At 45.3% G+C, this 16,081-nt stretch overlaps 1 protein-coding gene across 1 annotated transcript in view; it reads left to right on the top strand.

Annotated features, from left to right (window-relative positions):
- FEZ1 (fasciculation and elongation protein zeta 1) overlaps positions 1 to 16,081 on the top strand; it is a 729,464-nt gene that overhangs the window by 36,049 nt on the left and 677,334 nt on the right. The window contains exon 2 of the mRNA XM_078682121.1: positions 15,212 to 15,563. Coding sequence (XP_078538247.1) covers positions 15,256 to 15,563 — 308 coding nt within the window. The 5' untranslated portion in view covers positions 15,212 to 15,255. The remainder of the gene's footprint in view (positions 1 to 15,211; positions 15,564 to 16,081) is intronic.

The following is a 16,081-nucleotide window of genomic DNA, read 5'->3' on the forward strand; positions in this document are numbered from 1 at the left end:
GAGCCAATCCTTGCTGAGGCCGCTGCACGCTAGGCTGCCTTTCTTTTAGCAGGATTTAGATTTTTAGCGGGGTTCTTGGCCTCCCTGATTTCAATCCCCCGTCTGGGCTGATGAATCTTGTGCCTTTGAGAACGAAGATTGGTTCTTGAAGGCCGTTATGAGGCCTAAGGACGTGTGGGTATTTTGGTGCCCTGGGGGCAGTGACTTCAATGCCCCATTCTGCGAGTTGTATTACTTCTTTGAGGACAGCCTGTTGGGCTTGCTGATTCACAAATCCGACTATGGTGGAATCACCATGGGTATCTGTCTCCAGACTCTTGAACATCACCCATTCAATCATCTCTGAGGTGATTTGTGCCAGGGAGTCAATTTGGCCAATGAGTCGGACGATATTGGACCTGTTCAGAGTGTCAAAGGAGCCTTTGGCTATGTATCTAGGAGTAAACAGCAGCTCATATATTTCTGATGGCTTATTATATACGGTGGAGCACTGTTTTACCCCTTCTCCCAAGGACGTGGGCCTCTGAGGAATTGGAGGTAGAGGGTTTTTATAGGTGGCTCCTGGCTGCTGTGTGTCTGACGCCGCGATTGGTAATCCTACCTCTCTTGACGGTCCTTGCCACTCGCCATTAATTGAATTCTGGTATGGGAGGTTTTTATGTGTATCACCTCGTTGCTGTCTGCCTGGCGCCTCAGTTGGTAGTCCTACCAATCTAGATAGTCCTAGCTCCGCGCCCTGATTTAATGTAAGGTTTGTTTCTGTCTTGTGTTGGGGTGCCCAACCAGATGGGCAGGGGGCGCTAGGTTGTGCGCCGATTACCACCTGTGAGGTCCTTAGTTGAGCCTCCACGTAGGTTTGAACCTCCGGGTGAGGGATTTGATATCTAAGGGCCTCACGTGAGGCGAGAGGTGCATCTCTAGGCTTGTCGGTCTTGGGTGCGTGTTTAGGGATGAAAATAGCAAAGAGTGGTTTAGGGCTGCTTTTAATTTCGGTGATGCCAGAGGTTAGTGTAGCCGGTGATATGTTTCTGCTTTTGACTTTAGATTTCTTTAGTTGTTTCTTTAGTCTTTTTTTGGCTCTCCTTGACAGTGGAGCTTTTACATTTGCCGGTGCACCTTCAGCCTTCTCCGGGAGAGGGGTAGTGACAGATGAATCGTCACTTGCGGTGTCATGATCCAAGACCTCAAGGTCCCCACTCCCTTGTTCTGCCAAAATGAGATTGTTGCATGGCCCTACCAGTGGCTCCTTTGGTGAGCTGGTAACCGCAGTGCAATGGTCGATCATTTCATCATGCACTTTCGTCGGGGCTGGTAACTTTTGTGCGGCATGTACTTGAGGAGTCCTCTCACCCAGACCCTTGGCTAGTGCAAGCATGTCTTTTAGAACTTCAGGTAGACTTGCCCATTTTTCTATAATGGCGGCATAGGAGTTGATATTAACCGCGTGGGCGTGTTGGGCGTTGAATAGAGCCTCTAGCTTTGCCAATTTATCGTCTTGGCGCACCAAGTGCTGGGCAATTGAATGCAGAAGATAGACTTGTACTTCCATCTTCATGGACTGCCATAGCAACGCCCTGGCCATTGTGTCCTGAACTTCTCTTATTACGGTCAGGTTTAAATCTTTGACGGTGACTTCGTCGATTTAGTCTTGGTGGTGTGTCAGGCCCAACGGTCTCCATCCCTCCGTTTGTGATGTTCTCATGACATTAATTCTTCCTGAATTTATAGGTGTGGCTTCAAGTGTGCGTTCTATTGACTGTTCTAATTTTTGTAGGAACGATGTTGTTAGTACGTCTATACCCGGGGAGGTCGACCTCTTCATTATCCGGGGTGTCTCCGTTGTGTTTGGTCGCTTGCCAGTGCTCTTTGGGGAAGAGGATGCGGCAGCCATGTTTTGCTTTGCAATGTCTGTCTCCACGTTTGCCCCCACAGTGGGTCTCGTGTGAATGCCGGCTGTGGTCCTAAACGGGCTCTTCACCCTGGCGACGGGCTGAGGTTGTGCTTCAGGGCTCCCGATTTTTTCGGTGATGGAAAACTCGCAGGAATGAAGGCCCATCTGATCTTGGTTGGACTTTGGTGTCCCCGGTTTGGCGCTGCACTCGGGACCTGGTCGTCTCTCGTCTGAGGCTGTCGAGCCACTGGGGGCCTGAAAGAACTGAGTAATGAGGCCTTGAGGGAGGGAATTACCAGTGACTGAGTCCTGGGATTTTTGGGTACTAGTGCTTCTAGTTACTCTTCTTTGTGGGGTACTTTCAGGGTTCGCCTCCGCCACCTCCTCCTCCATGCTAGACTTGGTCTTTTTAAGCGTCATCCTTTAGGCGCCGTTATCTGGGGCTCTGCGCGATATAGTTCGTTACTTGTGGGCCTAGTTGTAGGAGTATATCGCCTATGAGGGCCTTATGTATCTTGTATGTGTCTAGTTTGTATGTCTGGCTCTGCACGCAAACTGTAATAGTCTGTATTGGTCTAAGTTTCTACAGGGGGAGAAGGAGGTGGCGAGCGGTGCACGCAGGGGGGCCGCAGGCTGGGAGACCTGGCCAAGCAGCCCCTCGGTCCGCACCCCGGGCTCTTACTTCGCGGCCGCCTCTAACGGCGGCCGCGCTCGCCACCACCACTTACCTCCCGCACTGGCTGCTCAGACTTCTCCAAGTGCTCCAGGTACTTCACAGTGGGCAGCTCTCGAGTGCTCTGCCGGCTCAGTTGGAGTTTCTACACTGCGCAATTACCACTCAGCTGTGGTAACAGGACCGCGCCACTCCTCCACGCGCCACACGCCACTCTCCGGGATACACTCCGGCGTCGCACCGCGTTTCCATGGTCGTGGGCTCTGGACGCCGGATGCCTGTTCTGCTTCCTGGCAGGCTCGGTGGACACAGTGGTCTGCGACCTCCGACCTCCCAGACTTCTGAGTCCTATGGAAAACCCTGAAGCCCCCGAGACCGGGTCACCGGGTCACGGCTGGACACGGCTGGACGCGGCTGCTACACACGCTGCTCGCCGCCGCCGCCCGAGCTCTCTCTCGGCTCACAGCTCACTCTGCTCACTAGCGCCTCTCTCGGCTCACAGCTCACTCTCTACTTGTAGCAGGTAGCAGTGGAGGAGAGAATGGTAATCGGGTCGGAGAATTGAAGCACAGATCAGCACAGGTTCACGCAGCAGCAGCCATCAGGAAAGGCAGCAGCCGTCAGAAAAGGCAGCCGCCATCAGGAAAGGCAGCCGTCGGAGAAAATCTGAAGCACACCTTCAGCAATTCAATTCAAATAACCAGCCGCGAAGCTCCAGCCGCGAAGCAAGAATTCAAGCGGTTTCAGCCGCGAAAACAATTCAAAAGCGTTCCCTGCCGCGTCAAAGCTTTCCTGCGGCTTTGACCGTGAAAACAAGGTACAACGGCTCCGGCCGCAAAGCAGAACACAAGTGGCGCCGGCCACGGCCGCGTAGCAGAGTTCAGGCGGCTCCGGCCGCAAAGCAGAGAACAAGCGGCACCGGCCGCGGAGCAGAGTTCAGGCGGGTCCGGCCGCAAAGCAGGTACAAGCGGCACCGGCCGCGGAGCAGAGTTCAGGCGGGTCCGGCCGCAAAGCAGGTACAAGCTGCACCGGCCGCGAGGCTGAGTTCAGGCAGCTCCGGCCGCAGGGCAGGTACAAGCGGCACCGGCCGCGGAGCAGAATTCGGGCGGCTTTGGCTGATTAGCAATTGAAAGCTAATTAGCACCTATACTTGTAATCAGTCCCTTAGGAAATGCTTCACAAAACTCTGAGCATCTGAGCAATCATGCAAATGAATAAAGACTATCTGACTACCAAATCATCCAGATAAACTAAAAAGCACTATTTACGGAGTGCTACCCGAATGAATTTACAAAAGCAATCATGTAATCATGATCCCTGCATCTCATTTGCTTGTCACATCAAGAATATGTATGATGGCTTTTTATCGTTTGTCAAATTTTCATACTATGTATCAGTGTATTTTATGCAATGGTTTTTAATAACTGAGCATATAATAAAATTACTCACATCGAAAATATTATATTCTTAGCGTTTCCGAAGGTGACACTTCCTGGAGTGAGCTTATCTGGTCAGACTACTCAGTCCATTCCTCAGTTTATATGTAGTGTGTGTCACGCGATAGAAGAAAATATAAAATGCTGAGAAATAGGTGGGACAATTGCACAGTCCTTAGTCATTCAGTATACGAAACGTTAGAACATTGCTCCGTTAGCTAGAACATAAGAGAAAGTTCAAGAGGACCGTTTTCCAGGCAGATGCCCTGAAATGGTAACATAATTTTAGCAAAATCTTTTGTTCATGTGACTTTAGTAAGGAAAAACACTGTTGCACATAATTTGTTATACTGGCAAAATTACTCACAGACAGTGAGCCTAGCAAGGCAGAACATTTTGTGAATTTATTCAGGCCCATGTTAATTTAGTGTAATATAATGCACTATATAGAAGTATAAGCATGCATTCATAAAAGAACAAGATGTCAAATGTTAGTATAACTTCTGATGCAGTTAGGAACGTTAAGTAGGATTACAAATAATATGTGTCAATATAGGGCACTTATAACTTTTCTTTTGTACCAACATGTAAATACATTTTAAATCATACAATATTAATATCGTTTCAGACAAATAAAATAGTTACATAGGTGAAGTACTTCTCTATAAGTTTCACAGAAGCATCATCAAATAGAAATGTGTAACACCTACTTTTCGTTTGTCATTTTAGTGCACACGGTTACACACACAAAGAGATAGATTTTAGTAAAATGTACTACCTAAATATGGATTAATCAAACTATTTGATAAATCTTATTAGTTAATTCTCCATTAAAATGGAATTTAGAAACGATTAGAGGTAAACTTTATAACGTGAGAGTTCATCATTTACACGTTTTCTAACAATCGCTAATAAAATATTGCTCCTTTTAATAATAATAATAAGGGAAATTTATAGAGCGCCTGGTTACGCGCACCGGCGTGTCCCCGTGCTATGGTGAGTGGTGGTGGCAAAGTCACCCCAACCGGCAGCGGACCCAGCCTACCGGGTGTACAGATATGTTTTAAGTTTCTTCCTGAATTTGGGCTCAGAGAGCTCCAGGCGCAGTTCCTTTGGCAGACCATTCCAGCTCTTGGCAACCAAGTACCTGAAGGACCTACCCCCCATATGTGCTTTTTTCACTTTGGGGACCTTCAGTAGCCCTGAGCCAGAAGAGCGCAGGGCGCGCGGAGACTCATACCGAGTAACCAGGTCCTGTAACGGTGCAGGTGCCTTCCCGCACAAAATGTGGTGGCATGTGCAAAGAGCCTTAAAGTCAACCCTACTTTTTACTGGAAGCCAGTGGAGTGCTTGGAGGGCTGTCTTTGAAGGCGATCTCTTCGGAAGCCTCAAGACCAGACGAGCCGCTGCATTTTGCAGCACTTGAAGACGGCTGATGACCTTGCCCGTTGCCCCCAGATAGAGCAGGCTGCCATAATCTAATCGTGATGTTACGAATGCATGTACCAGCGTCTTCCGAGCTGCTGTGGGAAGTAGATCGAGAACTTTCCGAAGGCTTTTCAGGACACCGAAGCATACCCCCACCACCCGGCCTATCTGAGGTCCGAATGTTAGGTCCGCATCCAGCCATACCCCAAGGTTTCTAGCTTCCTGGCCGGGTGTAGGAGTCTCCCCCAGGCAGGATGGCCCCCATGCTGATGACCACACCGACGAGCCCCCCCCACCACGAGCACCTCCGTCTTTCTGCCGTTCAACCTCAGGCAGTTGGAAGACATCCAGTTTGCCAACTCCTGCATGCAGGCTCTGAAGCTGTCCGCAGCAAGACTGGGCGCGCGTGAAAGGGAGATGACAAGCTGCGTGTCATCGGCATAAGACACTATGTGCAACCCATAGCTTTGGACAATGGCTGCCACCGGGGAGACGTACAGATTGAATAAGGTTGGGCTCAGGGACGAGCCCTGCGGTACGCCCTGAGCCAAACTAATCTCCCTTGAGTAGCAGTCTCCCTGTCTGACCTGAAAGCCTCTACCTATCAGAAAGGACTGGATCCATTTTAGCGCAGCCCCTGAGATCCCACCATCATTCAGACACTGTAGCAAGGTGGTATGAGCTACAGTGTCGAATGCTGCGCTAAGGTCCAGGAGGATCAGGGCCATGGTCTGGCCCTCGTCCACTCCCTGGCGGATGGTCTCAACCGCCATGAGTAGCGCCGACTCGGTAGAGTGGCGTGGCCGGAATCCAAACTGGGAATCGTGTAGGAGGCTGGCCTCCTCCACGAAATCCATCAGCTGGATGTTCACGGTTTTCTCCGCCACCTTAGCCATATACGGTAACAAACAGATAGGCCGGAGCTTCTCTAATTTCTCAAAGCTGATGTTCGGCTTCTTTTGGAGGGGGAGAACCACCTCACAACTAAATCACAACCGCTGTTACCTATACGCATGATATCATCTAAACTGGTCTTTTTCTCAATGCTTTTACAATGCAGTAAAGGAGCTTCTTTGTTTTCGTCATCTTCTCTGTAACGTGTATTTGAGGCATGCTTATTAATTTTTCTCTTAAAAAGGAGCATGTTCGGTTCTCTTGTCATTAATGGTAAATGTGGTTTTCCTCTCCATCAGAAGAGTATCTGTACATTTAAGTAGGAGTAAGCGCATGAATTAGAGTAAGTACAAGTAAGAACATGAATATAATTCTGTAACAGTAAAAGTAGAATCAAGTAGGAGTAAGAATAGAGGTCATCAGACGTAAGAGTGCAAGTACAAGAGAAGTAGAATTAGGAGTACGAGGATGAAGAGTAGGCTTGGACTGGAATTAGAGCAGGAATAGGAGTTAGAACAAGTAGAAGTAATAAGAGTAGGAATACATCAGAGAAAGATTAGACGTAAGAGTAAGTGTAGGGCTGAGAGCAGTTGTAAGGTAGTAGTAGAAGTAATAGTAGGCATATGTGAAGGAGTAAATAAGAATACGTGTGCTATTAGTGGGAGTACCTGTAAATATGAGTAGGATTAAATGAAGGAATAAGAATAGAATTCAAATTAAAAGTAATTGATAATGATTTGTAACAGACGTATGGATAAGAATAGTGGTAGAAGTAGATGTAGGAGTAGGAGTCCAATTAGTAGTAGAAGTGGGGTTAGTGTATGGGCCGAAGCAGGATTGGGTGTAGCAGTAGGAGTTGGGTAGGAGTGTAAGCAGTTCTATGAGTACGACTGGGGGAAAGGAGTAGGAACATGGGTAAGTATAATGTGGGAGTAGACAAAGGGATGAGTCATCATTCCAGTCCAGTGCCACTTTAGCGCCAATGTATCCCAATGGATGCTGTGTTTAGGTGACTAATACGCCTTGTTGCCAAAAGCTTGAAGTTAAAGAGTAAAGACTCCTGTGGCTCAATCCAAAATGTGAATAACAATTTCAACAAACAGTGGCAGTGAGGTTGAGCCAAAGCAATTTGCAAGAAAAAGGAATGACCCACAACCTGTATTTTGTTCTCCTTTTTCCATAAACGCTGGTTCCCAGAAAAATTAAGCATAAAATGAGTGCATATAGAGTGTCACAAAACTGCCTACCCTCTTAGCACGCCCAAACTCGGGAACCAAAAGCATCCCTGGTGGAGACACACAAGCCAGCCTCACTCACCTTATGCGCCTCTCTCTCTCTCTCTCTTTCTCTCTCTCTCTCTTATCATTTGTCCATTCTCTCTCTCTTTCTACCCTTCTCCTTCATCTATAATCTCTTTCTCTCCACCTCCATGCACCCATGCCTCTATCTCTCTCTCTGAAGCCCCCTGTGCCAGCAGTAGTTAATCTCTGTGGCAGTGCTGGAGAGGCCATTTTTTCCATCTGGCATTTCCCTGGTGGGCTGGAGCCCTTAAATGCTGGTTTTGAAAACCCAGGGCTGCTCCTAAGGCCTTTGGCACTTTCCATAGCTCCCCATGGTAACTGCAGCAGTCACAGGGGACTTAAAAAAGACAAAGAGCGGCAAAAGAGATGGAGGACAGAAGGAGAGAGGGGAAATGGATGGATAGAAAGGGAGAGATGGGAGCGGGACTGGGTTGAGCATTTTTGCTAGGACTGCATTCGTCTTTCCCGTCCCGCCCTGCTTGTCATATCATAAACAGTTGCACACAGTGTTAGGAGAATGTTGGTAGTCTCAGCGTTTATTTGTGTCAGGAACTAGAAAGCTAGACTGGCGGTGGAAGCTTGTATTCCTGGATGTAATAAGGGACTCAAAGGCCAGATGCGATTGCCCTTCAGTTTAATCTAGGGTGAAACACCCACAACAAGGAGCGTCCGGTATCTATGAGGTACAGACAGCAACTGACCAACATCGTCAAGTAACTCGCAGATGGGGTGTGGTATTGGTCCATACAGCAGACACGACAAGTCTGGAGGTGAAGTAGCTCTTTATTATAGTTTAAACGATGAGGGAAAATACGGCGACCCCAGCCACAGCAACAGCCACAACAGGTGGCAGCTTAACTCTGTCCCCACGGCGCTCGCCTTGGAACGCTGGTCGCGGTGACATTCTAAGTGATGTCACCGCGAGCAGCTCCATTACATGCGGAACTGCCGGGGGGGTAAAGGAATGGAGGATACCACATGGGGTTCAACACCAGAACCAAGAATCCCCTTTGAACATATACAGTGAACTCGGGTATGAGCGCGCACTCAATACCACAACCTCGTGGACAGGCGCACGCTTAATACACACACAACACTACACTGTAATAGAGGGGCTTGCACAGTAATATTAGCCACTGGAACTGGAGTAGACTTTGCCACAAATGTACTCTTTGATCTTCCTCCCATCGATAACACTTATGTAATGGACAAAATGAAGTACAGTGGGTGCTGCAAAAGATGAAACAAGGTTTGCAGTGTCTAGCTATCTTATGTACAGGTGGATTAGCCCAGCAAAATGGAGGGTAGACAGCAGTGCTTCATTTGTAAATAAATAAAGTGCCACAGCTCTCGTCAGGAGGCCACTGCAGTTTGCACCACACATTGCCCCCACCATAGTGGCAATGTACACTGCTTGTGAATAACATGTTTCATTGTATCAAATTTACTATCGTAGTGTTTGTAATTTAATGATATACACATGGTTATAGATGGAAAATACTAAAAAAGTGCATGTACCATTTGAGTGCTTCCTCACTGGATTTTCTCTCCTCTCATAACCAAAATTCATTCAATGCTTAGTCCATCTCTCACTTCCCAGAAAACATTCAACTCCTCTGCACCTTTACATTTGGTCCCAACCAGAAATAATTTTTTGGCAACTTATTTCAAAATATCATCCTTGCCACATACTTCCAACCACTCATTTTCTTTCATAAATTTATTTTTCTTTTCACCCACATGCAAAATTCCAGCCAAGCGAAGTTCATTCCTTAGGTTGTGATCCACTTCCTTCAATGGTAGAGACATCCTACTTAAAAAATGAGCTGTTCATTTTTTTGACTCAGGAACATACATGTACATCATACAAAAAATCTTGTAAACTTATAGGCATTCTGGCAAACCCTGATAGAAGCTCTCAATAAACCTTCAGTGGTTAACAATTTCGTGGTCAGATCTTAAAGTAAACTATCTTCCCCACAAACATTTCTGAAAATGCTCTAGAGCCCACAAACACATTACTTTTTCCCTTTCAATTACAGAGTACTTTTCTTCTGATGGAGATAATCAACAAAACACAAGTGCAATAACTACTTCTTCACCACAATCATATTTTTGCGTGAGTACGCCACCCAAAACCTTTCCGCTGGAGTCAGCTGTTACTATCATGTTAGCAGAAGGAATAAAAGTTTGTAAAGTTTGAGTCGTACTGATTGCAGATCTTATGTGTTCAAATGCCCCCTAACATTCGGCTAACCATTCAATCTTAATATTTACTTCAGAAGTACATGCATAACATGGGTTTTACTCAAAAGATTTTCAAAACATTTTGAGTAAAATTCTGTTAGGCCCAAAAAAGATCAAAGATCATCATTGGTTTGAGGAGAGGAAGCTTTTACTATTGCCTCATTACGTTTCTCTTTTGGTCTAATATCTTAATCACTAATTTCATGTCCTAAATACGTCACTTTCCTTTCTGAAAATTTACATTTAGTGATTTTTTTCTGTTAAACCTTTTTCTTCCAGAATGTTCAATACACTTTTCAAATTGGTGTCAGGTACTCTCTTTTTACTCCCCATTATCAGAATATTATCCTGAAAAAATGTCACATCTGGCATATCACCAAATGACTGCGTTAAGCCTTGGAAAGACTGCAGCCGCAGATGCCAAACCAAAAAGCATCCAGTGAAATTGGAAACATCCAAACGGAGTACAGAATGCAGTGAGACGTCTACAGGAATGATGCAAAGAAATCTGGTGATATGCGGAGGAACGGTCAAGTGTAGAAAACCACTTAGCATTTCTAGTATGGATAACATTTTGTCAATTCTTGGCAACCGTAACTGATCAACAATAATATTGTTATTCAAGTATCTTAACCGCTTCACTGCAGCCGGAATTCCCCTGCGGTGCTGAAAAATTCCACGCGTGCGTGGTTCGGATGGACCCAGGTCGTCCTCCGCACACGCCCACGTGACAACAGATGGCCGGGGCCGTTCGACGCATTGAAGTGGCTAAATCCACACACACAAATGTACTTTTCCAATCGCTAGTCTAGCTACTACTAATTGAGATATCCATTCTTATACTTCAATGGGCTCAATAATATTAGTGTCTTGTGATTTTTCAAGCTCCTTCTTTACCTCATTTGTCACAATAAGAGGTATATTGCGTAGTTGATGAAGTTTGGGTACAGCATTAGCTTTCACTCATATCTTATGTGTAAAGCCTTTCAACTTTCCAACTTTTCCAGAAAAAGACAGATGTAAAATGTTTTAAATCCCACTCTATAGTTGTTTTACTATCACATGCAACTAATACCTGTTCTGGACTGTTCAGATTAAGGAGTATATCCAAAGCTCTCTGGTCTTTTCACCACAGCACAGATTAACCCTCTGTGGCTATATATAATTTACAAATGGCACGTCAATTCTTAAATACTAGAGGGCTTATTTTCTAAGCCCCATGCACTGCCAGTGCGTCACTTTTTGTGATGTTCTGGTGGCGTAGGAGCCGGCTCCAAATTTACCAGGCAGCACTAAGCCACTATTTTTGGCTTAATGCTGCCTTGTAAATATTGTTCCTTTGGGTGTGCAATGGATGTTGCTGGGGGCGTTTCCAGCAACCTCGATGGCTTTTTGACACTGTCTCAGCTTTAAGAGAAATCGTAACTCTGCGGCAGCTCCAAAAACGTATGCTTCCCCAGGGGAAGCACAATGGAGGCACAACGAGGAGAAATATCTTCATTTCTCCTCTCTGTTCCTTTTTCTGTGTTTGCTGCATTCTGGAGCACACATAGAAAGAGGAAAATACCTCTTGTGATTGTTTTTGTGCAGGAAGGTTTCCCTTCCTGCATAAAAACAATCAACCCCGCAACACAGGCAACCTTGCACCACGGTGCCTGCATTCGGGCATGGCAGCCCATTGTGCTCCAGCACAAGGGAAAATGACAGGAATATTCTGTATTAGACAGATACGGCGCATTCCTAGCCTTTTCTTTTGCCATAGGGCAGTACTGCAGGAAGGCCTGCATTGCTGCCCTCTGTCGAAAACTCATAAATGAGGCCCTACTTGTCTAAAGTCTAACATGTAATTTTTATCTCCAGAATAGCTTCCAGGACCAAAATCAGGAATTTCAAGAACTTGCTCTATAACCGGTACAAATTCCTTTTCCCACACTGATTGAGCAACAATAGTGTACAAAGATCCCAAGTCAGCAGCTACTTGCAACTCAACCTCTCCAAAAGATACCCAACACAGCAGTTTGTTAATTCCACCTTCTTTGTCCTTGATATTAAGTACCACACTTTACTTCGGTATACTTTATCCATTCAAATCCTATGAATCCTCTTCTGAGGACCAATTCATGTCTGATTTTGTAATGCATTACACTATTCTTTTATATTAACCTTTTCCTAAATACTCTGGCAAAATGTCCTAAAATGCTGCATTCTAAGCACATGGCTGATTTAGCTGGACATTTTCCAAACGTGCAGAATGCGAATTGCTTCCACAACGATAATACACCACATTTATACATTTTCTTGAAAATTCGTATTTAATTTTATTGTTTCTCTTCCTTGAGACTCCTGATCATAACGCCAAACTTTTTGTTGGTTGCGACTTTTCCCTTCTGAAATCTTATCAACTGAATTATGGTAATCCTTATGATCTTGAGGTAAAGTAGCTTTCAGGCAGCATTCTGATAACTCTGCTTTCTTAACCATTGCTATTATTTCCTTTAGACTGAATTCTCCTTCTACTCATAATCTCTCTTGTATGGTTTAGTTTTTAGCATACATAACATTATGATCTCAAATTAATTTAGCATGCAAATGACCAAAACGACAATTAGCTGCTATTTTTACAAAGAAGATACGTAATTTTCAATATTTTCCAATTTCTTATTTGCTTTGAACTAATGCATGCCTCATAACTGCAGTACATACAGTTGGTGGAAAATGATCATCCAAATCAAGAATTGCATTTTCAAAATGGATAACTAATTACCATTATCCCCTAGAGTTGCAACGTAGTTAAGAAAATAGTCTTTCCACTCTATCCATTTAATTACAGGTTATCCAGGCATTGATAGAAAATCCTTTGGCGTTTCTAAATTTTACTTTACAGATGTAAAATCAGTCATAATGCCTAAAAACACAGAGCAGTTAAAAAATGTGCTAACTGTTGAGGAGACATGTGAGTAAAATGATCGGTCAGTAATGATCCAAGAAGTAACACGGAGCAGTTCAAAATATACTAAATATTTTGAAGAGAACAGTTTGTAAAATGGTCCCGTCATAACCCAAGTAAAGTAATATAAGAAACTGTGTACCTTACTCTCCTTTGATGGAAAAATGCACTCTTAAGATGCTGTTGCGATGTAAGATCTCAAGTAAATCCTCTAAGAAATCTTGCTAGATAGCAGCACGTAAAGGTCACGTAGTGTGACCTGCGCATTGACGATGACACCATCAAAACCAGCCGAATTGACGTTTGCATTCCAAGGTTCACGGTAGGCATTAAAGAATGCAGGAGACGCTCAAAGGGCGGCGCACATTAATACTTAAACAATGGCGAAGACTTTCAGTGAAACAGCCGTTAAGCCGTTGTACATAAGACTACTTATGGCTGTCAATCCAAAGAGACAAGGTACATATACCTGTATGCACTTGTAGAACTGGTAATTCAAAATGTTTTTAAACACAAAGAAAGTCAGAATACTCCAAAGCCATGGGCCCACATGTAAAGTATCCGGCTCTCCCCACACAGATGACACGACAACGTCTGTTGTAAGCGCTCATGTTTATTAGAACTAACAACTTCACAGATAGCGCCGAGCCTCTTGCTTATCTGGCTCCGGCACCCGTAATGAAAACCCTCGCGCGCTTCACCTAAAATGGCGGATCGGCGTGCTACGTCATCGCGCCGATCCCAACACTAGAACGCTGACTCTACACCACACAAAGGAGCACTCCAATGCCGTGGGTTCAGGGGATCATTCTAGCTCCTCACCAAACTCTGTAGTAATCACTCAATACTCCTTTTGTAAGATCCACACATCTTTATTGAAGATCAACCACAGCGGTAAATCAGATCTGTCTTCACGTCATCCATACTCTCTGCCAAATCCACTGCACAAAATGTATACTATTTTTCCCTATATCACCCTTAACATTCTAACCCCACCATAATTAGCTATGCATGGAATACTAACTCCCCAAAACTGTGCACCTTGCATTCCATATTCAATAACGTACTATTCTATACAATACTACACTGGCCTTTAATCAAGGCCTGAGAGACCTGTAATTCGCCAGCGTTGTGCAAGGCAGGAGACAACATTCAGAAAGTCAATCTTCTCTTTACTTTCTGACACCGAGCATAGGGGGGGATTATGATGGCGTGCGGATCGCCACCGCCGGCCTGGATACCCACCGCCATAATAGGATGGCGGTGGGAATCACTATTGTTCTGAAGCGGTCGGAAAGACTGACCGCCACGGTTCCGCAAGGCGGTACTTTCCCGCCCACCTTGTGGAGCCCGGAACCAAGCAATCAGTGCGCGGGTGCCACGCAGGCAGCGGCGTAGTGATTACCATGGGCCTTTCCGCCTGCCTTTTTGCGGTGGATTCTCCACCTCAAAAAGGTAGGCGGAGACTGGCTTTGGGGGCCCATTGTGGGCCCTCGGGAGCGAGGGGGGGTCAGCTGTGCACTGGGCCATGGTACCCCCCTCCATTGCCATGCACAATGTGGCAGGCACTGCTCGGTGCCTGCCACGTTGTGCATGGCAATGCACAACATGCTTCTTTGGCATTGCAGAGGGTGCTGCCTACAGCAGTACCCGCCGCAATGTAAAAGATGAGAAATGCGACCGCCAGGGTGGCGGTCGCATCCTAATCAGTGGTGGATCGCTGACGGACGGTCCCTTGCACCGCTAGGGTGGCGGACGGATGAAAGTCTGCCTGCTATCCTAATGGGGCCCTTAGTGAGGCCCATGTGTATTTTGTATCACTGCCTCTGATCATGACAGGGTTGAGCGTCATGAAGGCCTCTTTTTTCTGATCTCTCTCGAGCCTGTATGACAGACTGGGGAGTGATGTGCCTGAGATGACGGACCCAAAGGCCACACACTTATGTGTCATGCAGCATTGCTTCTCACACTGAGCTGTTTAAGCTCACGCTCACAAACATTTGGGGAGTGGGAAACTATTAACATGCCATTTGCATGCGTCCAAATGGTAGATTCTGTTTTAGTATTTTCAGTTGTTCACAAAGGATTCATTATAGTATTCCGGAGATTACAGACATTTGCAAGCATATTTATAGTTTAAACACGCAGACTGGAGTCACATTTTTGTTTATATCTTCAGAAGAACAGGAAGTTAATGTTCCAAAGCAAGAAAGGGCAAGAAATTACTCATAGGCAACTCTAACATACAAAATTGATTGGTTGTCTGTCGTTCAGCCTCTTTGGAGCTGTACGCAGAGAATCTTTCTATGCTAAAACTCAAGTTATTTGTGAAAATAACTAATATGAACGCATACATGAATAGTGGCTTTAAAGTTTTCTTTTTCTACTTTTCAGGTAAGCTGATTCAGAGGATCTAGACCTTGCAGTAGGTGGCCAATATGGAGGCCCCACTGGTCTGCCTTGATGAAGAGTTTGAAGATTTGAGGTCTTACTCTGAGGACAGGGAAGAAAAATCCAGGAGTATCTATGGAACAGCGCCTTACCTTATGGAAGACGCGTCCCTCTCTGAGCTGGAGAATTTCAGCTCCGAAATCATCAGCTTCAAATCCATGGAGGATTTGGTCAATGAATTTGATGAGAAGCTAAATGTTTGCTTTCGGAATTACAATGCTAAAACTGAGAACCTGGCACCAGTGAAGAACCACCTGCAGATCCAGGAAGAGGAGGAGGACCTCAGAGACGAAGAGTAAGGATTATTTTATATTCTGGAGAGTTACAAAGCATTCTAAGGTGTTTGGACTTTAATTTCAGAAGAAATATATTACATTATTATTATTATTATTAAATCTTCATAAATTCATGCACATATTTTAAGCCTTTGAAAGTGAGAATATATACTGCATTTAGATTTTATAAGTTGGAAACAGCAACGCTTTAAAATGAGGGCAGTATGAGAGTGTTATCATTTGCAAAAAAAGGTAAAAGATCGAAAGTTCCCGTCCCCATAGCCAACACCTTTTTAAAGTCTGAAAATTAACATTGCGGAGTCTAATCAGCTGGTGATGAATACAACACTGGCAGCGAAGAGAAAGGAAAAGTGGGTTAACTATCACAGCCAAGGGTGGAGGGAATATTTAATCTAGGCTCCTGGTTGTAGGACAAGTACAAGGGAACAAGTCGACCTCATAAAGGCACTCTATACGGGGTATGTCAGCATTTCCACCCTGACCAGCAGCCACTGAAATTCCAACAAGCCAGAAGGCA

This window comes from Lissotriton helveticus, chromosome 3_1 (assembly GCF_964261635.1).
Source record: "Lissotriton helveticus chromosome 3_1, aLisHel1.1, whole genome shotgun sequence".
Lineage (NCBI taxonomy): Eukaryota > Metazoa > Chordata > Amphibia > Caudata > Salamandridae > Lissotriton > Lissotriton helveticus.